This window comes from Mastigoproctus giganteus, chromosome 5 (genome assembly GCF_048544385.1).
Source record: "Mastigoproctus giganteus isolate SK-2022 chromosome 5, ASM4854438v1, whole genome shotgun sequence".
Taxonomy (NCBI): Eukaryota; Metazoa; Arthropoda; class Arachnida; order Uropygi; family Thelyphonidae; genus Mastigoproctus; species Mastigoproctus giganteus.
Genome location: NC_143579.1, coordinates 215,999,812 through 216,025,092, shown reverse-complemented (window position 1 = coordinate 216,025,092; position 25,281 = coordinate 215,999,812). Strand labels below are relative to the sequence as shown.

At 35.2% G+C, this 25,281-nt stretch overlaps 1 protein-coding gene across 1 annotated transcript in view; it reads left to right on the top strand.

Moving 5' to 3' along the window:
* Nucleotides 1–25,281, top strand: part of Plap (phospholipase A2 activator protein) — a 121,014-nt gene that overhangs the window by 53,503 nt on the left and 42,230 nt on the right. The window contains exons 4-5 of the mRNA XM_090373709.1: nt 10,990–11,293; nt 24,652–24,815. Coding sequence (XP_090229835.1) covers nt 10,990–11,293; nt 24,652–24,815 — 468 coding nt within the window. The remainder of the gene's footprint in view (nt 1–10,989; nt 11,294–24,651; nt 24,816–25,281) is intronic.

The window sequence follows — 25,281 nt, the reverse complement described above, 5'->3', positions numbered from 1 at the left end:
TAGAGTTATGAAATTTCTGAGGTTAAAGATGTAGGAAAAGGAGGTTAGGTCAGCTTGCAAGATATTTTTATGTGAAATGTGTATTACCAGTTCTACCAATATGTTCATAAGATTTCTGATAATTGAGCATGTCTTTCAGTTTTTAGGGAAGGTTATTTTATAAATATGCAAATAGCAAATATTTTTTCAATCATAAACCTACGAAATTTAATGATGTATAATTAAAAGTCACCATTGCATGACTCTTCTCATGTTTAACCTAAGTATTAGTGACCACATGCTGATATAAGTGTGTGTTTATTTTGTTTTCTGGACAGTAGTGGCACTTGAAGTTCTATATGAGCATTCAGTCATTTATCTGGCCTTATCATGTGTTCATTATTACATAGTTGTGAAAGAAGTATAGACCTAGCTTATTTGATGCTCAAGATTTGATGTGAAAAAGCTGTTGTGGTTACTTCAAATACAAAAAAAAAAAAACAATATCAAGTGATTATTTTTTTTTTCTATTCACGAGGTTCTTCATCACATAATGCCTTGCCATTTATTCATTCAGTGTCTTTGTCATCTGTTATCAGTATTTTGCATGGTTGTGAAAGTAGTAATAAACCTAGCTTATTGAAAGTCAAGGTTTAATGTGAAAAAGTTTTTATGATTACTTCAAAATACAAAGAATAATGTCAGGTGATAAAAGCTAGTATTGTTTTCAAGAATTTAAAGATGTGTATAGTGATTTGTCCCCTGTATTTTAAAGTCTGAAAAAGGAAGTAGATTTGCAGTTACTGCTGATGTTGTTTTAATATATCACATGGTGGGAGAAATGATATTACTTGTCACATTAAGTGCACAAACACATTTTTAACATAGTATCAAGGAGAAGAAAAAAGGTTTTCTGAATGTGGAAATGCTGACTTTAATGTTATACAAGCAGTGTCTTTTTTGCATACGTCCTAAATTCTAATTGGTAATTGCTAAAATGTATGCATCAGGCAGAAGAAAAGCAACAACTATTTTGAATGAAATGGCATTGAATATAACTACTCAACTTGCACATTGTTTGCAAAATGGATTTTCTGTTTCAATCAGTGCAGTAATGATACAGATGCCAAAAGGTTTATCTAATCATTGTAATATTTTATAGTGATAAAAGTATAAAGCATTACAACTACCCTACTTTCCATACCTGCCTTTGAAGGTGATTCTACTGGATGGAATACAGGAGATTTGATGCTTTCAGAATTTAAATACTATAACATACCAGTTGAACACTACATAGCATTTTTAAAAGAATGGCAGTTATGACTTATTATATTTGCCATTTAATCCATTTAGATGCAGAAAAGTGTGTAAGGGTTTCAAGTCTTCATAGCAAAAAGAACCAAAAGGATAACATATTTGCATCAGGTGACCTTCAATTGGAAAAATTTTTGAGGTTAATTGACCAATAGGAGCCACTGCTTAGTTTTTTATGGAGGAGGTGATCACTCAAATTTTTATCTATGTCTCTCTGTTTGAATTTATATCAGATTCCAAAATGTGAACAAAATATATCAGTCAATCCCTAAAAAGGAAAGGTAGAAGAGAGAGAGAGAGAGAGAGAGAGAGAGAGAGAGAGAGAGAGAGAGAGAGAGAGAGAGATTGTTTGTTTGTTTGTTATTTGGTTTTTAGGAGCATTAGCAACTAAGGCCATATTGCTCCGGGATATGCGGTGGTCATTCCCTGACCTTTCCGCATTCTCCGTATTTGGTGGTGACGGGCTCGAACCCCGTCTAATCAAGAAGCGTGTGCTATGCACTGCTGCTCCTTCCCACCTGGCTACGGAGGCGCCGAGAGAGAGAGAGAGAGAGAGAGAGAGAGAGAGAGAGAGAGAGAGAGAGAGAGAGAGAGAGAGAGAGAGAGAGAGAGAGAGAGAGAGATCCGATTCTGACCATATGTTTAGCTTCAGCAGAAAAAGAATTATCGTTACATCATCACATTAAGAATAACCAGTCCTCAAAAATCCTTTTCTGAATCATGAAGAAAATATATTCATGTTTCTCATTTTCTAATTTGAACAAAGCATTTTGTATATATCTGCTTATCATACCTACTTTTGATAAACTGAACATAATTCTTCAGACAGCATTTTTCACTCTGCAGGACTTTAGTAGCTCACCATAAAGGTTGCTTCCTTGGGGGTGTCCAGGCTTGCCTGGAAACGTCATCAGTAGGGTTTGGATTTTTATGACCTTAAAAATGTTAAAACATGATGAAAATATGTCAATAAATTTAAACAAATATGATGAAATAATTTACCTTTACATACCTTATAAATGATAATATTTACTTTTTTCATTTTTTTAAAGTTGTACAAAGACTTGTTATACAAATTTATAACAAGTAATATAATGAAAATATCACAATTTGCAAGCTTTTTTTTTTTTTTAATATAAACATTAAAATAAATTTTTTTTAACATACAAAAACCAAAATGTATTTTGGTTTTTGTATGTTTAAAAGTAGTTCATGTCTGTACACGTTTGTCAATCCTCACTCCCCTTCCCTACCTGAGAAGACTTAGAATGGCTTCTATGGTTAGCATCTTTAGCTGATATTTTTGAAAAAGTGAATATTTGGAACTTATCATTGCAAGGAGACAATGTTGATGTGTTCTATGTTGAGAAAAAAACAGAGGCCATGGTAAAAAAAAAATTTCTCTGGAAAAACATAATTAAAAAGAACAGCTGTGACCAATTTCAGTGACCAGATTCATTTCATAAAGAAAATGAGCACACGATTGCAGACTTTGAAGACATCAGACAACAAATAATCATTCACTTAAGTGCTCTTAAAACTCTTATAAGGCAGTATTTTCCACCCCCTGATGAAACACAAGAATGGATTTGAGACCCCTTCACATTTGATTTGGAAAAATGTAAGCTTCCATTGTCCAATAAAGAAGAGTTGATTGGGATATCTTGTGACAATAGTTTAAAAAGCCATTGATTAGTTTTTGGATTGGAGTGGAGAAGGAATATCCGACTTTGTCAAGAATTGCAGTCAAATATTTGTTTCCTTTCACAACAACTTATTTATGTGAAACTGGTTTTTCATCTTTAACTGCTTTAAAAAATAAATATAGGAACAGGCTGGATGTTGAAGATGACTTGCGACTCTACCTTAGCATGATAACCCCAACCATTGATGAACTGTGTAAGCGTAAATAAGCGCAACCATCTCACTGATTACCCAGTAAAATGTTTATAATTTTATAAGATTTGTTAAATTGTTTGTCACTCTTTGTGTTTATCGATATATGTAATTTATAAATACAAAATTTAATGTATGTTTATATATATATATATATGTTTTATTTTATTCCCATTGTTATACTATAACTATAATTTTATCTATCTATACAAGGGGTACGCCAGTTACATACACATTTACAGGGGGTAGAAGTTTGAGAACCACTGGGCTAAGGTACTAGGCTACTAACACTTAAGTTGCCAAGTACTTTCCATCGCATTGAGATACCTGTATCCACTCCAAATATTTTGGAGTTAATCTCCTATCATCTGCTAATATTCGCTTGTAAGCAGAGGACCTCTCAACATCACAAGATGTGATTGGGGCAAAATTAAACGCATTAATGACATCGGGAGCTAGAGGAAGTCCTTCAATGGCCGTATTATCCTCTAAAACTTGGGAAATTTTGCATATGGTGGGATAAGCCAGGTTTCTAGCGAAAACTGCATCTAATTTATTAACAATTTTCTCTCCGATTTCCCCCGGAACTTGTTTCATCTTGTCCTCTAGTTTTCGAACGATCTCTGTAGCCTTAATTAGAGACATATCTTTCACCTCCATGTTAGTAATCGAGGAAGATAGGGAAGAGAAATTACTGTCAATATAAGCGACATTGTGGGATACCTTCTCCTTAGCAAAAATTTCCTGTGCTTCAGATATGGATTTATCTTCCTCGGGTACCATGTGTTTAAGTTTTATTTAAAACTGTAACTAACCTCCTTCATTGCTGTAAAATATCAGCCGTAATACGGCCGACTTTTTATAACGGTGAACCAGGTCCCCCATCTTGTGATTACTTGCTTGGGTGGAAATGGCAAATCAGGGTGCATTTCTTTTAAGAGCTGTACTCTTGAGAGAGCCTTAATTAAGGAAGACCTTTTCAGTCAGCGATATCAGCTTGTCGACATTTTTAAATTCCAAACATACTTGTTCTGTTACACGCTGATGACCATGGGCTAAACAAATCAGATGTATCATGGTTGGAAAAAATACCTCCAATGCTTTCCTGGCTTTGAGCATGCAGTCTGCTGAATCTGTTAATAAAAGAAGAAAACTATCAGTTTTTACACTGTCCAGCCATAAAATACCTGAAACAAATAAGTAATTGTATATTAATTTAATTTATCATTTTATAAATTATACATTTACAATTTTAAATAATAAGTAATTAATTATTAAATTAAATAATAAATAATAAGTTTAATTTTAACCGCGTAGACTCCCATTCCAGTGTAACAGCGATCAGTCGATCACGGATATACGGTACGTACCAAGAGAAATCTAGCAACACCAGAAGTTTAGACAAATACACCAACCATTTAAATAAACTGATTTAATGATAAAATAATACTGAATAGTATACTGAAATGATACAATAAAAACTGTAAAATAATAATTTACAAAAACTGATTTACTTTACAACAAATAAAATTGAATTGATGAATTTAAAATGCATTAAAATTATAAATTTAAAAGCAATAAAACACCATTGAAGCTTTCGGGGCATCCGCCTCCTTTCTCAACAATAAAGAAGTTCAAGCGACACAACCTTAAATATCAGGCTCACGGCACACGTGTCTGACCAGGTACATGTTCAACACGTGTGCCGTGAGCCTGATATTTAAGGTTGTGTCGCTTGAACTTCATTATTGTTGAGAAAGGAGGCGGATGCCCCCGAAAGCTTCAATGGTGTTTTATTGCTTTTAAATTTATAATTTTTAATGCATTTTAAATTCATCAATTCAATTTTATTTGTTGTAAAGTAAATCAGTTTTTGTAAATTATTATTTTACAGTTTAGACTATGTATAAGTATAGTGCAAAAGCATCAATAATACATAGCCAAATCTGAATTAACAGAATGTTAGCAAAACAGCATCGTTTTAAGTTATATCTCATAAAGTAGTGCAATATCATGGCAACTCGTTGTGAAGGTATCACAATATGAGATATAACTTAAAACGATCTTGTTTTGCTAACATTCTGTTAATTCAGATTTGGCTATGTATTATTGATGCTTTTGCACTATACTTATACATAGTCTAGACTTTTCCATAGCTTGAGGCTTCAGCCCTAAACGCTTTATATTTTACAATTTTTATTGTATCATTTCAGTATACTATCCAGTATTATTTTATCATTAAATCAGTTTATTTAAACAGTTAGTGTATTTGTCTAAACTTGTGGTATGTATAACCCCAACCTTAGAGGCCTTTTTGCAGATATAATCTAGCAACAGTTGCATGATTAGTTTTATCCAGAACCTTTGATGGAAGGAGATATGATTTAGATTGTTCATCTGATTCAAGCTTTCCGACAATAACATTAGCTATATCACTCTATGGTTTCATCAACTGAACCCCACACACAGCTGCTTCCAATATCTTTGCGAATATTGTTTAGACACTGCAAGTAAGTATGTAAATAAATAAATAAACTAATTAAAATATTATAGCCTACACAGTGTTCAGTCTTTTGGATTTTATTAAATAATAAATTATTTAATAAAATCAATGAGAGCATACTGATTTATAGCAGTCCTCAAGGTAATTTTGCCGCAACGTTGATTCGTCAGGAATTTTTCGGGAGCAGTATTGTTCCAAGGAATGTTTGCGGCAACCATTGCTTGGCATAATTCGGCAAAGAATGGATCTGGTGTTTTTTGATTTTCTGCAGTAACAGCTGCTGTGTAGTACACACCCCCTAAAATTCTCCTTCTCCTTACGTTTGCTTCATGCAAAGCAGTAATGTTATGCTGTTGTAATTGGGATACTTTTGCGTGCGGAATCTTAAAAATGTATTTATATATTTATTTAAGATTATTTATAAAAATTATTATTTTCCGATTTATATGAAAAATTGTATTAAAAAACTAAATATGCATGAGCATTAAATTTGGAATGTCCATATATCGATGCATCCAAAAATTATGATAGATCTATTACCAGGTAATTAATTAATTTACTTAAATAAACTAAATGCAACAAGGCATAATATTTAAGAGTTTAAGATTCTATATAATATCGGTATAGATACATCATAGATAACTCTTAAAGAACAACTACGATAGTAGCGTGAAAGTAATTTCGTATGTATCTCATATTGTGCTCTTCCTTCAAAACGAGTTGCCCATGTATTACACTACCTCAAATAAGTACACTTCACTAATAGAGAAGACTGTTGTTACTTGTCTTACCACCACCCACCGATGAAAATCCAACTAGCTTTGAAACGGTGCTGTCTGGGTGGTGGTACTCACTGAGAATAAGTAACAATAGTCTTCGCTATTAGTGAAGTGTTATTTATTCGAGGTAGTGCAATACATGGGCAACTCGTTGTGAAGGAAGAGCACAATATGAGATACAGACAAAATGATGCCTTTCACACTACTGTAATACCATAGTTTTTCTTTGAGAGTTGTCAATGGTGTGTCTACACCAATATTATATATATTAATTAATTTGCGTACCTCTTTATTGCACGTGTTGCAATATATTATTTTTCCATTTGTTTGGTATGTGTCTTTAGACTCTTCTTTAACCACAGAAGAAATCCATTTTCTAAAAAGCTCGATTTTGACTTCATTTCGCCAAGAGCTGAAGTTTCTACTGTATAAAATAAGTTTTGCGAATAATTCGTTGAACTCAGTATAAGGCAAAACTACTGTAAAGTTTTAAATTATAGCTAAAATTACACTACAGTGTCGTTGTGAGTGAGTAAAGAGCCGATGAAAAGAACTTTGGGATTCAGCCGCTCGTGCCCGCCCACACTGGAATGTGAAATGATTAAATGTAAATTCCCACGGTTTTTCAGAAATATATTTTAAATCAATATGATAAATAATTTGTCGATTATAGTAAGCCGAAATATGAAAATTTTATGTCGACAAGTATAAAATATGCTATTAAATATGATATTTCATATTTTTTTGAAATTATGACCTAATGTGAAAAATATGATGAAATATGAAATTACAAACACGCTTCTTTAGGATCTTCAGACCATGTAACATGGTCCCACTAAGTTTCATGCCTTTATGTAAACGAAAAATGAATATGAATACATAAAAATTCGAACCCTAGTCATCAGGTAGCAGATGCCAGCCAGTAGTGGTGACAGTTACTTCTGTGTGATAGTGATTTCCACCTGATTGTGGGCAAAGTGTGAAAGTAGAGCCAACAGTCTTTCTTCCACCTCTGAGATGTGATCACCATTTGTGACACCAAGATGACTCTCTGAAAACAAATATACAGGGTGTCTCAAAAATATTGGTACAAATGTTTAGGGGAGGTAGATAACATCTAAAGTAATGTGAATCACATAGGAACCCATAACCGGAAATGTCATGGGAAAGTAGTAGCAGAGGCACAAGAAGCAGAAATGACACACGACAGTAATTAGTGGCAAACATTTATTTGACATAATATTAACAATGGAGTACGAGATGGATGCATTTCATGATGTTACAACAGATGCTCAAAGGTTCCACCATGAGACGCAATGCATGCGTAATACTGACACAGCATGGATTGGCTGACACGGTCAAACACACCTGGAGTTTCTTTGACAGTAGCAGCAGTGCAGACGAGTCTCGCCACGAGATTCATTTCCGTCTCCACAGGCAATTCATACATGATAGATTTGAGGGCCCCCCCCCACAGAAAGAAATCAAGGCTCGATAAATCAGGTGAGCGTGGGGGCCAGGCAACGGGTCCACCACGGCCAATCCATCGACGCCCAAAACGCCTGTTCAAATGGTCACAAGCACACCTTCCATAATGGGCAGGTGCCCCGTCATGTTGAAATCAAATGTTGCGTCTCACATTTGCTGGAACGCCGTCAAGTAACCCTGGTAGAACTCGTTCAAGAAAGATCCGATATTTAGCAGAGTTCATGTGGGATAGTAACAGGTATGGGCCGACTAAGCAGTCACCGACCATACCTGCCCACATTTATTGCGAAGCGATGTTGTGCCGCATGGGGGTGCACACCATAGGGGTTGTCGTGAGCCCACACATGAGCATTGTGCTGATTGAATAAGCCTTCCCGAGTGAAATAAGCCTCATCCGTGACCAAAACATAGGCTGGAAAATTCAAGTCTTGAACACTTTCTTGGAGAAACCACTGCGCAAAAGCCACACGTGCAGGATGATCTTGGGAGAGCAGTAACTGAACCCTTTGGAGATGAAAGGGGTGTAGGGAATTGTCATGCCAGACACGCTGTACACTGCAACGAGACACTCCTAAGGCAGCGGCAACGGCATGTGTGCTGGTAGTAGGATTATTCTGGACGGCATTCAACACACTTACTTCCATGGCGGGAGTTTGTGTTGAACGTGGTCTGCCCGCACTACTCCTGTTACCTCTAAATGACCCATAATTGCACAAATTTTGATGCACATGCGCAAACAAATGGTGGTCCGGTACATGTCTGTCTGGGAAGCGTTCTCCATGAATTCGTTGAGCGGCTCATCCATTGCCTTCTGCTAATCCATACACTAGGTGCATGTCTGCCAGCTCACAGTTCATATATCAATGCATGCTCTTTGTGCAGCGACTACTGCTTGAATGAGTAAACCAGAAATTTTCCCTCTCTCGAACTGATGAACAGCACCGTGTACCATCTTACGGTGACATTTCCGGTTATGGGTTCCTATGCGATTCACATTCCTTTAGATGTTACCTACCTTCCCTAAATGTTTGTACCAATATTTTTGAGACACCCTGTATACCTTTGCACAAGCACTAGGAGGTAGAATGTTGTCACACTTGTGACAATAGTCGAGGTTGAAATAAGGTAATCTGTCGGATGAGTCACCAGCACAGGTATAGTGTATAGTGATAATTGTCAAGCAGCACCAGGGGTCTCCCTTAAACTGCGACCAGCAGAAACAAACTGTTTACTTCCTTGTTCCTGTGGTGTCTCTACAGTAGGAATGCCCTCCTCCTGTCTATTAGTTGAGTTGTGGCTTGAGTTAGTCTTCAGCAGAGGATGTTAAAAGTGGACTTTTTTTTACCAGTCTGCTGGGTTTTTCTCTTGCCTGAGACAGGAAAACCAGCCATAAAAAAATCTCATCCCACTGATAACTATTAATTATCTGTGGGGTACTGCTGATGATGCATAGCTTGACTGTAGTGCTATAATAAAACAGGCCTACGTGCTCTGGATTCATAATGCGAAAATTTATTTTTATTTTGTTACACAGAGCATTAATAAAACTACAATAAATAAATTAGCTTTCGGCTGGGTGGCAGCCTTCATCGGATTAAAATACTTGAATGGCAGTTGGAATAGAGATGCACTGCCAGGATGGTGCGTGAGGCACGTGGTTAATTGTTTGTTGATGTTTGTGGCTGTGACGTATGGTGGTGACGTGGCCAGCGTTTGTCTATGGATAGAATTACTGACTCTGTGATGGGGTTAACTTGACAACCACTGTTCCTGTTCAAAGCGGTATCCGAGCATTTTATATTTAGCGATTCCAACCAGGTACGCCTCAGGTAATGGTGGGACCTGTCCACAACCACGACATCGCGGTGTGGGTCGATGTCATGGTGGGTTGTCCAGACAATTAACCACGTGCCTCACGCACCATCCTGACAGTGCATCTCTATTCCAACTGCCATTCAAGTATTTTAATCCGATGAAGGCTGCCACCCAGCTGAAAGCTAATTTATTTATTGTAGTTTTATTAATGCTCTGTGTAACAAAATAAAAATAAATTTTCGCATGTAGTGCTATAAGTAGAGTTGCATAGATGGAAGGGAAGACTAGTGAATGTCCATTCAAAGCAGGATCCTCTAGTGGGAGACTATAGAGACAAAAGCTAGGGTAGAAAGGCGTGATCCATAGGGGCCATCTGTGAGATGTCTGTCTCAAGACTGCTGGTTACTTCTCAAACTTGTCCAGTGTTACAAACTCTTAATCTAGATAGTAATGTGCATGAATGAATTGGAAAAATCCCTTCACTGCCATCTAGTTGGTGAAGGCAATTTTGGTGGTAGCTGGAGACAGTGACAATCTTAATCTTGATTTTGGCAGGGTGATATTGAAACTTGCTGGGTAGTACAAGAATAAAAATATTGCCCACTTACACCAATTCAAAAGGCTATTTCTTGATGGATTTATTCACCTGCAGTAATTGTAAGCGGATAAGAGCAACTGAGCAGGCTGGGACAGTAGTGTCCCAGCTCAAGGCCTGCTCTCACAGCCTGAGACCTATAAACTTACTCCTAATATATAGTAGGCGCCTCCGTAGCCAGGTGGGAAGGAGCAGCAGTGCATAGCACACGCTTCTTGATTAGACCAGGGTTCAAGCCCGTCACCACCAAATACGGAGGATGCGGAAAGGTCAGGGAATGACCACCGCATATCCTGGAGCAATATGGCCTTAGTTGCTAATGCTCCTAAAAATCAAATAACAACAACAAAAATCCTAATATATAGTGATATGGTCTAGTAATCTTGTGAATCCTAGATGTTGCACTGCTGGACTAGTTTTTGCTCACAAATCATTATCACTTCTTATTTGCAATTAAGCAAGTGGGTTATAATTTATACGTAATCTGCACTTATCTTCTGAGTTTGTTTGGTATTACTAATGCGTTAGGGAATTTCAGGATATTCTAAATCAATAACCTTCAAAAAAGTTATGAAATCCATAGAATTTTTAATTTATGCATATTGTCTTATTTATTTCAGGACATGAAGATTGTGTCAGAGGCCTTTCAGTGCTTTCAACTATGGAATTTTTGTCTTGCTCTAATGATGCTACAGTGAGACACTGGTTGACCACTGGGGAGTGCCTCAAAGTTTATTATGGTCACACTAACTTTATATATGGAGTTGCAGCCATGTGCAATAGTGAAGGCTTTGTCACATGTGGTGAAGATCATACTGTACGAATTTGGAATAGAGAGGGGTGCCAGCAAACTATTTACCTTCCGGCACAATCAGTTTGGACAATAGCTTGCCTCAGTAATGGAGATATAGCTGCCGGAGCTAGGTAAGTTGTGTGTGTGGCTATAATTTTGCTTTAAAGTTTATCTGTTTATATATTATTAAATGGATACATATGAATACGACAAAACTCTGTCATGCAACTTCATTTCAGAAAGTTCCAAGTTTTCTGTCAGCATCAAGAAGAATTTTGTCTAAGACATTTCATCTGGCAGTCTAAAATAGAAATAGGAAGCTTTTACCTTCCTTGAAATAAGATGCCCACTACATAAATTATATAAGTACTACCCACTTAGAACTTCACTGTTTATACTCTGATCAAAACTAAATAATTTATTATATGTATGAAGGTGCCGTGCGGTGGGATTGTTTTAATTTTAAACCACCATTTGAAGCAAGATGACTGCTACTCAGTTTATAAACCCTACCACCACCAATTTAGGAATTCTTCTGTTTACAAGCCATTACACACCAAATTCCCGATACAAGTGTCGAAGTGCTAGATCACCATAATTTTATTTTGTTCCACTCTTTTAAACAAGATGACCGCTACTCAAATTGTAGTCCTTGTGGAACTCTCAGCACGAGTGAAGAGATACTGGCCTATTCTGTTTCAGTACTTGTTAGTATTTTGATTAGCTAGCTTGGAAAAAAACATAGCTGCTGTTCACATTACAAGCACCACCACTCATTTTCAAACACTTTGTTTAAAAATCAATCCAAGCTATATATAGTACATGTGAAAGTATTGATTATCCATCTTGAAAAATAGCCACCACTCAAATTATAAGTACTATCTATATTGAACTTTGATGTTTACAGTCAGATACAGACCAAATTTTTATCACATATTAAGGTATTGTGTAATATCCACATGTGGATGGTTTTATTTCACTCTACCATCTTGAAACAAGATGTTGCTGTGTGTGATAAACCTTCTAAATGTTCAAGCAGAAAATATCCTTTGCAGCAATTAGTGGTACAGAAGTACAGGTTGTTGTTGTTGTATTTTTTTTTTTTTTTTTTTTTTTCGCAACCCAAAAGCATACTTTTTTTGTAGTTAATGTATTATTATTGACCAGAATACCAAAATTCAGTTGATAGACTTCTGTCAGATGCCATTGTATATTATATTTAGAAATAACATAGAATAATTAGCCAGGAAAAGAAAAGAATTTCAAAAAAAATCATAAAGAACTGCATTAAAATTTGAGGTGATTTTGATCCTGTGCAACCACTTAAATTTCATGTTTTGGGGCTTGAAATTTAAGCCTCCATGGTCCCCTCAGGGTTAAAAAAATATAGTTACATAGTTACATTATGACATTTCATCTGGCAATAATTATTTCATGTGTATATATATATATATATATATATATATAGGTAAATGAATTAGGTGGTAGTATAATAATATAATATAAATAATATATTGGCTTGTCAGTTAAACCAATAACCAAGATAGGTACCTAACGTGACCAGGAAAAAATACATGCTATGCATTAAGCAATATATTACAAAATATATAAAAATCGATACATTAAAAGGTTAATTATGGCAATAGGTTACATTGAAGAGGACTTTTTCTAGGGCTAACCCTTTCAATGTAACTACCGTAATTAACGAGCTATCCGTTTCTGTAGTCATCGTCCAGCTAGGCAAAGTCCAAAAAGCAAAAAGTAAATTAGGCCAAAAACAGATAAATAACTAAATTTCTAAATTTAGTAGCAGCTAGTGCGATGACTGTTAGCCCGACGGATAGCCAAAATTAAATTTACATAAGCAAAAAGGAGCATATAAAATATTTTTAGGCATCAGTGTGTAGTAAAAAGATAGAGCAGCAGCCAGTGCTAACAAAAGGCGAACGGAAAAGTTAGAAGGATAGTTATAGTATCTCACTCCCCCTCGCATACTCTAATAGATCATGAGATATGAAAATTAGGAATAAGAAAGAGAAAGGTAAACAGAAAAGAAAAAGTAAAATCAATGACTAGGATGCAACCTTATAGAAAGGTATCCCATTTTGTGGCAGGCAATGTAAAGAAAACATTACGCTTAAAATTTTAACATTTTAACAAGCTTACCAACGCGAATCCAAGGCAGGAGAAAAAAGCCTCGGGAAATAGCACGTGCTGAATATATACTACTGTGCGCAGCCCCCCCTGGTAGGTGTAGTAGATAAGTAAAGCGATAAACTAGGCATATTTACAAGTAGCGCCCTCTGCATTGTCAATATGCCAAAGAACATAACTAAATAATAATGCCGTCAAATAATTATATCTTGAAATTAAATTAGAAGTTAACAGAATATGTTCCTGCCCATAGAGCAAATATAGGTACGACGTTTTCAATGCGTGTAAGCTATATGTGACTTACTTCATGAGCAGTACCTACTATATACATATATACATGCCCAACGTCATTCATATTAGCCAACGAAACTCCCACAACAATTTTTTAAACCAAGTATGTTATATTAGTGCCTGTACATTATTAATTCTATAATCCTCTGTGCGCTAAGGTTATAATTTTCCTTGCTACATGCTATAATTAAGGCTTTATAAATAAATCGTGCTATTATGTGGTGTGGGAAGCCATTATTTAATAACTTAGTTCTGAAATCAATCAGTGTATCTATCGTATAATCCATCTGATTACATATACTTAATCTTCTTAAACTTTGTGCGATAATTATATTGCGATGAATTCTTTTTGATATATTTGAGTTCCAGTTTGTGAGGTCGATAGCATTAAAATTATAATCTTTGCGTTTATCATACAACTTGGTGTGTACGGTATTATTATCATCTATTCTTATATCCAAGTCCAAGAAAGTAGCAGATTTGGAATTAGCATTTGTGCTTTCTAAAGTTAATTCAGGCGGATAATATTTAATAGCTTCTGTAAGGAAGTCTGGCATATTGAAAACTATCAAATCGTCAATATATCTGTATACAACCATATTGCTTTTAAAGTTATACTCGAAGTGGTGTAGATATAAATTAGCCACTAAACAAGAACTACAAGCACCCATAGGTATGCCTGTGTATTGTCTATAAAGATTGCTGCCATTAAATATATAGTTATTGAAAATACAAAGATTAAACAGGTCATCCCAGTGGCTTTTGTCACAAGGTAAGATATTTTTGTATTTATCATAATAGTCGCAGAACACCGTTTTTAGGCTGTTATGAGGGATGCTAGTAAACAGGTTATTAAAATCGAAAGTATTGATCTGTTCTATAGTATTACTGACTGTGTTGTTTTTTATATAACTTAATACCGGTCTATTATTAAGAATGATCTTAGAATGGCCTATGTTATCAAAAATAATTTGAAGTAGATTAACCAGTTTGCGATGTGGAATCTTGGCGTAGCTATCCCTACACGAAGTTATGAATCTAAAACCAGTAGGTTTTTTATGAAATTTAGGTATACAGTATATGTATGGGTATATTGTACTATGGTTAGTAAGCTTTAATTTTTTATGCCAAGCACGTATTTTCTTAGTAATAGTGTTTAGCTTGTCCATTACTTTATGGTAAGTGATGCTATTGTCAAGCTCATTTAGCAAAGTAGTAGTGTAAAATTTTTTACAAATAATACTGTAATTATTGGAGGCTTTATCAATAGTTGTTATAACAAACTTATTTTGTATAAGTTTAAGCTTCTGTTTAATTGTGTCCATATTAAAAACCTTAGTAGGTATTATTGTCTTGCATTTAGACCGTATCTGCTTCTTGATAGCCAGAAATGTGAGTGTAATCCACTTTTGGAAGGCTTCCAAGGATACATTATGTTTGTACGATAATTTAAGGCAGAACTTCATAATATCTGAGTGAAGCTGTTTAATAATAGCGTTGGTGTTAATATCGGTATATGGTCGAAATTTGAAACCAAATGAGAGAATCTCACGTAGCTCAGGACTGTCTATAATGCTTAAATCTCCTGTGATAATGTGTTTATGGTGTGCGTCCACAAAAGCCTGATATTGCGGTAAATGGCAAAAACATTCCGCCTCAATATCGTTATTGATGAGGTTAGTGGCTGCTTTTTTATAATTGCAGACAGAAAGTCCAAACGGTTTGTTATAACTGAATCTGGTGCATATCTGTGTATTGGTAATAGGCAAATCATTTTTATATATGTTAATAAATTTATCTAAGCAGATATTATCAAACACTACATGGCTGAATTTAATGTTTATATATTCTTTTGTGACCTTAGTTTTTTTATTACTAAACATAAATTTAATTATGTCTATAATCAGGTGTTTAAGGTGTAGGTTGTTATGCCTATATGTAGAGTTAATGGTGGCCAGAGCTCGGATTTTACTATGCTTCAACCCGAATATAAAATCGTGAATCTGTTTGACATGTATAATAGTATTGTCCCAATCCATTAACATGTCATAGAAATTGTCAGTTCTATTTGGTGTGTGTGCTTTTTTACTATGGCTAGTATATGCCATTCTATTATTTTTGGGACTTTTTACTAATTGAAACAGCTTATATATACATGTATCATCTATAGTACTGCTGGTGTAGCAATGCCCATTAAACTTATTATTAAGTCCATAAGGATACAGAGTTTTATATTTTAATATATTGATATTTTCGGATTCTAACCTGTCATAGGGGTTACTTTTAATGTCTAATATAGAAATAGTAGTATTACTAAAGCTGTGTACTTGAAAGTGCTGTAGTTCGATGTCTTTTATATTAACGAAATTTTTAATGTGCGATCTATGCACATTAATCCTAATATGCAACTCCCCTCCTGTTTGCCCAATATATTTTGCTTCACACAGGTTGCAATGTATGAGGTATACAACCCCACTAGCGTGGCAAAAAACTGGAGCTTCGATGTTATTGGTACTATGATGCTTGCTCATGTATGGACAGGTCTGACAAAGTGTATTGCTACAACTATTAAATTTAAGATATCTGCCATTATGTTTATTGCAAGAAAAATCAGTAGTAACAGGAGTAGTAACAGCAGAAGTCGTTTCAACTGTAGAAGCATCCCGGGTTATTTTAGAAATGTCAAAATTATTATTGGTAGCTATCTCACAGTCCATATTAGTGGGAGCCTCAATATTAGCCCTGCATAAATTTTGTTGGACAACAGCATTGGATGCTGAATGGCTAGTAGAATAACTTGTCGGAACACCCTGAGCCCCAGTGATTTCCGCGGTACACTGGGGCTCAGGGTGTTCCGACAAGTTATTCTACTAGCCATTCAGCATCCAATGCTGTTGTCCAACAAAATTTATGCAGGGCTAATATTGAGGCTCCCACTAATATGGACTGTGAGATAGCTACCAATAATAATTTTGACATTTCTAAAATAACCCGGGATGCTTCTACAGTTGAAACGACTTCTGCTGTTACTACTCCTGTTACTACTGATTTTTCTTGCAATAAACATAATGGCAGATATCTTAAATTTAATAGTTGTAGCAATACACTTTGTCAGACCTGTCCATACATGAGCAAGCATCATAGTACCAATAACATCGAAGCTCCAGTTTTTTGCCACGCTAGTGGGGTTGTATACCTCATACATTGCAACCTGTGTGAAGCAAAATATATTGGGCAAACAGGAGGGGAGTTGCATATTAGGATTAATGTGCATAGATCGCACATTAAAAATTTCGTTAATATAAAAGACATCGAACTACAGCACTTTCAAGTACACAGCTTTAGTAATACTACTATTTCTATATTAGACATTAAAAGTAACCCCTATGACAGGTTAGAATCCGAAAATATCAATATATTAAAATATAAAACTCTGTATCCTTATGGACTTAATAATAAGTTTAATGGGCATTGCTACACCAGCAGTACTATAGATGATACATGTATATATAAGCTGTTTCAATTAGTAAAAAGTCCCAAAAATAATAGAATGGCATATACTAGCCATAGTAAAAAAGCACACACACCAAATAGAACTGACAATTTCTATGACATGTTAATGGATTGGGACAATACTATTATACATGTCAAACAGATTCACGATTTTATATTCGGGTTGAAGCATAGTAAAATCCGAGCTCTGGCCACCATTAACTCTACATATAGGCATAACAACCTACACCTTAAACACCTGATTATAGACATAATTAAATTTATGTTTAGTAATAAAAAAACTAAGGTCACAAAAGAATATATAAACATTAAATTCAGCCATGTAGTGTTTGATAATATCTGCTTAGATAAATTTATTAACATATATAAAAATGATTTGCCTATTACCAATACACAGATATGCACCAGATTCAGTTATAACAAACCGTTTGGACTTTCTGTCTGCAATTATAAAAAAGCAGCCACTAACCTCATCAATAACGATATTGAGGCGGAATGTTTTTGCCATTTACCGCAATATCAGGCTTTTGTGGACGCACACCATAAACACATTATCACAGGAGATTTAAGCATTATAGACAGTCCTGAGCTACGTGAGATTCTCTCATTTGGGTTTCAAATTTCGACCATATACCGATATTAACACCAACGCTATTATTAAACAGCTTCACTCAGATATTATGAAGTTCTGCCTTAAATTATCGTACAAACATAATGTATCCTTGGAAGCCTTCCAAAAGTGGATTACACTCACATTTCTGGCTATCAAGAAGCAGATACGGTCTAAATGCAAGACAATAATACCTACTAAGGTTTTTAATATGGACACAATTAAACAGAAGCTTAAACTTATACAAAATAAGTTTGTTATAACAACTATTGATAAAGCCTCCAATAATTACAGTATTATTTGTAAAAAATTTTACACTACTACTTTGCTAAATGAGCTTGACAATAGCATCACTTACCATAAAGTAATGGACAAGCTAAACACTATTACTAAGAAAATACGTGCTTGGCATAAAAAATTAAAGCTTACTAACCATAGTACAATATACCCATACATATACTGTATACCTAAATTTCATAAAAAACCTACTGGTTTTAGATTCATAACTTCGTGTAGGGATAGCTACGCCAAGATTCCACATCGCAAACTGGTTAATCTACTTCAAATTATTTTTGATAACATAGGCCATTCTAAGATCATTCTTAATAATAGACCGGTATTAAGTTATATAAAAAACAACACAGTCAGTAATACTATAGAACAGATCAATACTTTCGATTTTAATAACCTGTTTACTAGCATCCCTCATAACAGCCTAAAAACGGTGTTCTGCGACTATTATGATAAATACAAAAATATCTTACCTTGTGACAAAAGCCACTGGGATGACCTGTTTAATCTTTGTATTTTCAATAACTATATATTTAATGGCAGCAATCTTTATAGACAATACACAGGCATACCTATGGGTGCTTGTAGTTCTTGTTTAGTGGCTAATTTATATCTACACCACTTCGAGTATAACTTTAAAAGCAATATGGTTGTATACAGATATATTGACGATTTGATAGTTTTCAATATGCCAGACTTCCTTACAGAAGCTATTAAATATTATCCGCCTGAATTAACTTTAGAAAGCACAAATGCTAATTCCAAATCTGCTACTTTCTTGGACTTGGATATAAGAATAGATGATAATAATACCGTACACACCAAGTTGTATGATAAACGCAAAGATTATAATTTTAATGCTATCGACCTCACAAACTGGAACTCAAATATATCAAAAAGAATTCATCGCAATATAATTATCGCACAAAGTTTAAGAAGATTAAGTATATGTAATCAGATGGATTATACGATAGATACACTGATTGATTTCAGAACTAAGTTATTAAATAATGGCTTCCCACACCACATAATAGCACGATTTATTTATAAAGCCTTAATTATAGCATGTAGCAAGGAAAATTATAACCTTAGCGCACAGAGGATTATAGAATTAATAATGTACAGGCACTAATATAACATACTTGGTTTAAAAAATTGTTGTGGGAGTTTCGTTGGCTAATATGAATGACGTTGGGCATGTATATATGTATATAGTAGGTACTGCTCATGAAGTAAGTCACATATAGCTTACACGCATTGAAAACGTCGTACCTATATTTGCTCTATGGGCAGGAACATATTCTGTTAACTTCTAATTTAATTTCAAGATATAATTATTTGACGGCATTATTATTTAGTTATGTTCTTTGGCATATTGACAATGCAGAGGGCGCTACTTGTAAATATGCCTAGTTTATCGCTTTACTTATCTACTACACCTACCAGGGGGGGCTGCGCACAGTAGTATATATTCAGCACGTGCTATTTCCCGAGGCTTTTTTCTCCTGCCTTGGATTCGCGTTGGTAAGCTTGTTAAAATGTTAAAATTTTAAGCGTAATGTTTTCTTTACATTGCCTGCCACAAAATGGGATACCTTTCTATAAGGTTGCATCCTAGTCATTGATTTTACTTTTTCTTTTCTGTTTACCTTTCTCTTTCTTATTCCTAATTTTCATATCTCATGATCTATTAGAGTATTCGAGGGGGAGTGAGATACTATAACTATCCTTCTAACTTTTCCGTTCGCCTTTTGTTAGCACTGGCTGCTGCTCTATCTTTTTACTACACACTGATGCCTAAAAATATTTTATATGCTCCTTTTTGCTTATGTAAATTTAATTTTGGCTATCCGTCGGGCTAACAGTCATCGCACTAGCTGCTACTAAATTTAGAAATTTAGTTATTTATCTGTTTTTGGCCTAATTTACTTTTTGCTTTTTGGACTTTGCCTAGCTGGACGATGACTACAGAAACGGATAGCTCGTTAATTACGGTAGTTACATTGAAAGGGTTAGCCCTAGAAAAAGTCCTCTTCAATGTAACCTATTGCCATAATTAACCTTTTAATGTATCGATTTTTATATATTTTGTAATATATTGCTTAATGCATAGCATGTATTTTTTCCTGGTCACGTTAGGTACCTATCTTGGTTATTGGTTTAACTGACAAGCCAATATATTATTTATATTATATTATTATACTACCACCTAATTCATTTACCTATATATACAGACCGATGTAATGTTTAATCGTCTTAGATGGCATTAATTGGTTATGGGAATAAAACAAAATAAAACAAAATAATTTAATTTTACAATTTATATTTATTATAATATTTATATTTCACTTTCACATACTAGGATATATATATATATATATATATCTGTAAAATGTTGCATAGCAGTCCCTCTGTCAGGAGTATAATCTCCTATTATGCAATTGTTTCTATGGGGGGAAACTTTTCTACAATGAACTAATGAGACTCGTGACAGAGAAGAAAAATGCATGGGATGCATATAAATTATCAGGTGACGCAGAAGCCTGTGGCAGATATAAGCTAGTCTGTAATCAGGTCACAAAGGAGGTTCGGCAGGCGAAGGCGGATTACGAGAAATCTTTGGCAAAGGATGCTAAGAAAAACAGCAAGGATTTCTTTACTTATATAAACTCTAAAAGGAAGGGGATTAATATGATTGGTCCACTTGATATCGATGGTTCGACTGTTGATGATCCTGCTCAGATAGCAAACAAACTGAATGAGTATTTTGCATCTACATTCACACGTGAGGAATTATTACAGTTTGAAAATGGAAGGTTATCAAATTGTAGCAGTGTGCTTAATGATTTTGTAATAACTGAGAGCAAAGTGGAGGAGAAATTGTTGAAGTTAAACATAAGAAAGGCACCTGGGGTGGATGGGATCTATCCAGTTATTTTAAAGGAGGCGGCAAAGCAACTAAGCAAACCCTTAGCCATAATTATGAGAGTGTCCTTGGACTCAGGGGAGGTTCCCACGGACTGGAGATGTGCAAATGTGTCCCCAATTCACAAAGGTGGATCGAAGGGTGACACGAGTAATTACAGACCAGTTAGTTTAACTTCTGTTCCGGGTAAAATAATGGAGTCACTGGTTAAAGATGCATTGCAGGATCATCTAGACAAGACTGCAGCAATAACTCAAACACAGCATGGGTTTGTTAAGGGAAAGTCTTGTCTGACAAATTTGATTGGTTATTATGATGTGGTCACAAAGGAACTGGATGCAAAAAATAATTTTGATATCATATACTTGGATTTCAGGAAAGCTTTTGACACTGTTGCGCATGGAAGACTACTGTACAAATTGGAGCAGAATGGTATTAAGGGTAAGTTGCTACAATGGATAAAAGGATGGTTAAGTGGGAGAAGACAGAGGGTGGTAATCAATGGGTGCTGCTCTTCGTGGACTAATGTTATTAGTGGAGTCCCACAGGGTTCGGTGTTGGGTCCACTGTTGTTTTGTATATTTATCAATGATATTGATGAAGGTATATCAGGCTTAATGTTGAAGTTTGCAGATGACACAAAGGTTGGCAGGGTTGTTAATGACAGTAATGGCAGTGTGCTACTGCAACAGGATCTAGATAATTTGGGCAGATGGGCTAAGAAGTGGCAACTGAAGTTCAACCTTGACAAATGCAAAGTACTGCATATGGGGAGAAGTAACCCCAGAGAAACGTACCAACTGTGTGGTACTACACTTAAGGTGGTAGAAAATGAAAAAGACCTGGGAGTAATTGTGCAGTCAGATATGAAGTTTTCTGAGCAGTGCAGACAGGCTGCTAGGGCGGGTCATGGGGTTTTGTCAATGATATATAGGAATTTTGCTAGCAGGGAAAAGGAGGTGATTGTCCCTCTGTATAAGGCAATGGTCAGGCCACGCCTTGAGTACTGCGTACAGGTCTGGAGGCCTCATTTTAGGAAGGATGTAGATTTGCTTGAACGTGTACAGAGAAGAGCAACACGATTGGTGAGGGGAATGAAGGGATTCTCTTACCAAGAGAGGCTTAAGTTCTGCAAATTGCAGTGGCTGGAGACTAGGCACCTGCGCGGTGATCTGATTGAGGTCTATAAGGCCTTGAATGGGTTGAGCACGCTGAATTCTGATGGGATCCTTCCACTTGTTCAGATTACGAACCTACGGGGACATAAGTTCAAATTAAGAAAGGACAGATGTAGAATAGATGTGCGGAAATTTGCCTTTAGCCAGCGGGTGGTTAATTGCTGGAACAAACTTCCATCTGTCGTTGTGGAAGTTGATAGGTTAAATAAATTTAAGGAGGAACTGGACAGGTATTTGGAGGGAATGGTGTGATTTTTTTTTTTTTTTTTTTTTTGGCTGATGCTGCATAAGCTCCTACACTTGCTTTCTTGCATCATGTGCCACTACTACTACTATTACTACTACTACTACATCACCTTTTCTAGTTGCACATACATTTGCATATTGCCAAAATATGAACACCTGTCTCCCCATTACCTATGAGTTCCACGAGGTTTAACAGTACTCTGAGGTATCGCCCACCATGTTGCCTGCAGAAAGTCTCACAAGTGGATTTTGGAAAGTGGTCTACGGACATTCCTTTTGATTTCATGTAAATGCATGACAGGTCCAGATCCAAGGAACTGGCTCGACATAGAAGGAGGAAAAAGCCTCTTTGAATGTTCTTTAAACCATATATACCAATTTCTAGCTTAATTGTTTCTAGTATACTGCTAGAAAACATCAACATCATTAGAGAATAACAGGGATATTAACGGGTTGTAATGTTGCAAAGACAACAGGGATTTTGTTGTATCAGGGATTTCAGCAGAAATTACAAAGAAATCATGACAGGTGGCAGTGATATCACAAAACTGCTACCAAACCTTTGGTGTGTGGGGATAAAATATTAAATTATAGCTGTATCTGTATAAACTGTGAAAAATAACTGTATGGACGGACTTGCTGAAAGTTTATCAAATCTAAATAAAGTTTTCTGAAAAGCCAGCACTTTTAATTTTCTTAATATTAGAGTTGATTTTAAAACTTGTGTTTTCCTGTCCTTTTTGTGCTTGTCACTTGTGTTTATTCACTGCAATAGTATTAGTATTTGTATTAGTAATGGCCACATGGTACAAGCAAGCTTATGCTGCACCAGCCAAAAAAAAAATTAATAAAATAAAATAACAAAAAATAAATAAAATAATAAGAATAAAATTTAAAAAAAAATAATAATAAGAAGAAAATCAAAAATAATAATAATAATTAATAAGAGAAAAGGTAATGAACAACCTATGCATTTCCCTCCTCCCTTAGGTAATTATCCAGCTGACCTTTGAATTTCCCCAAACTGTCAGCCTCCACCACCCATGTAGATAACTCCACCACCCATGTAGGTAGGCTAAAATAAAAGTCCTTCTAGAATCATTTATAACTGTGAAAATTTCATCCTTATTCATTCATCTCAGAGCCTTAAACATCTCAATCAAGTCTCCTCTAAGGTGCCTAGTTTTCAAGCTCTGCAACCCACATATTCGAAGTCTTTCCTCATATGGACGCCCTTTTGTCGATCTCACCAGGCAATTTACACGTCTTTGGACCCCTTCAAGAAACACCATGTCTTTCTTTATGTGCGGTCTCCATACTTGAACATAAGTATTTCAGGTGTGGTTTAACAGTAGCCTTATATAATGGGATTTAAATAAAATTTTAAAAAATTAAAACTGGGATTGGTTCAAACCAGTGCTGACTTAATATACAGGAATTAATAAAAGTTTATGAATAGAATTAGAATGTAAACTGATTCTGAGAAATGGGCATATTACAGTAATTCTGTATTGTATTTCTGGTTCCTTACTGTTAATGCAGTGGTTCTCAAACTTTTTAATATGAAGGCACTCTAAATCCATTATGAAAAATGCTTGGCACCCCAGCACCGGGTGCAATGGACGCTGGCAGAATATTTTGTAAGGTGGTGCTGTTTCAAATATAGTGTATGCGACGGATGGCTCGGCTCAGCTGTTCCGTATATGTACATAAACACTGCGTTGCAGTCAGCAATTATTTCATGACAACTTCCAATTTACACAGTTGCATGAAATTCACCGACCTTTTGTAGTGACAACCACAATGTAAGCCAGTGCTAAATTTGACATCGCGGCACCCCTATAAAGAGTAAGTGGCACCTTAGGGTGCTGTGGCACCCACTTTGAGAACCACTTCATTAGTATCTGTTTATTATCTGGAAAATTAGTACAAAGAATGGTCCTGATCAGTAACTTGTAGGCCCTGCACAATTCAAAGGATTTGAACAAGATAAACATCAAACCCACACTTAAGCACATTAAATTAAGGTAACAATGGTAAATTTCAATACATAAATGAGTAATGTACATGGTGTTACATAACAGTAGTTACAGTGAGACATTTATTATCAAAATAAATAGCACAATAATAATAATTAATAAGAGATATCATCTTACGTATAATAGGTAAAGAATGTCACATCAGTATTTCAAGTTAAATGCAATGATTAATTATTATTTATTAATTTAATTTCTTAATGAAATACATAATTTTTGAAATGCATTCATTTTATTTTTGTAGTGATGGTGTAGCACGAATTTTTACTTGGCATAAGGAGTTTTATGCGTCAGATGATGAACTAAAAGCATTTGAGTGTGAAGTAGCAAAAACAAGTGTGCCATCAGGAGAAATTGGAGATCTTAAAATTGAAGAACTTCCCGGTAAAGAGGTCCTCTTAGAACCAGGTATTTTTTTTGTTGGTGTTTTTTTTTCTTCTTATTATTATTTTTTACCCCTTATAACCATCTGTTTAAAATCATTCAGAAATTCCTTAAGCATGTCAGTAGACACTAAAATTTCTCTAGCTGCTATGTATAAAGGAAATTGAAAAATACTGAAAAATCCCTAGATACCTGCTGATGGGCTAAAGTTGGAAGATAGATTAATTTAGTTTCACACATAGTTAGGTTCACAATGTTGGTACTGGAATCTAGGGTTCATTATTAGGGTTTCAATCTCTACCCTGAGTTATGTGCATTAAAATTTGAAAAATCAGAAAAAAAATAGTTCAAAATTGTTAATTTTTTTTGATTCTGCCTATATTTTCAATCTTTTCTGAACACAACTGTGAAAAATCCATGTTCTATATTAAAAACATTTTTTAAATTTATTTTTGAAAATTAAAACTCCTTTTATATCTCTTAGTGAGAA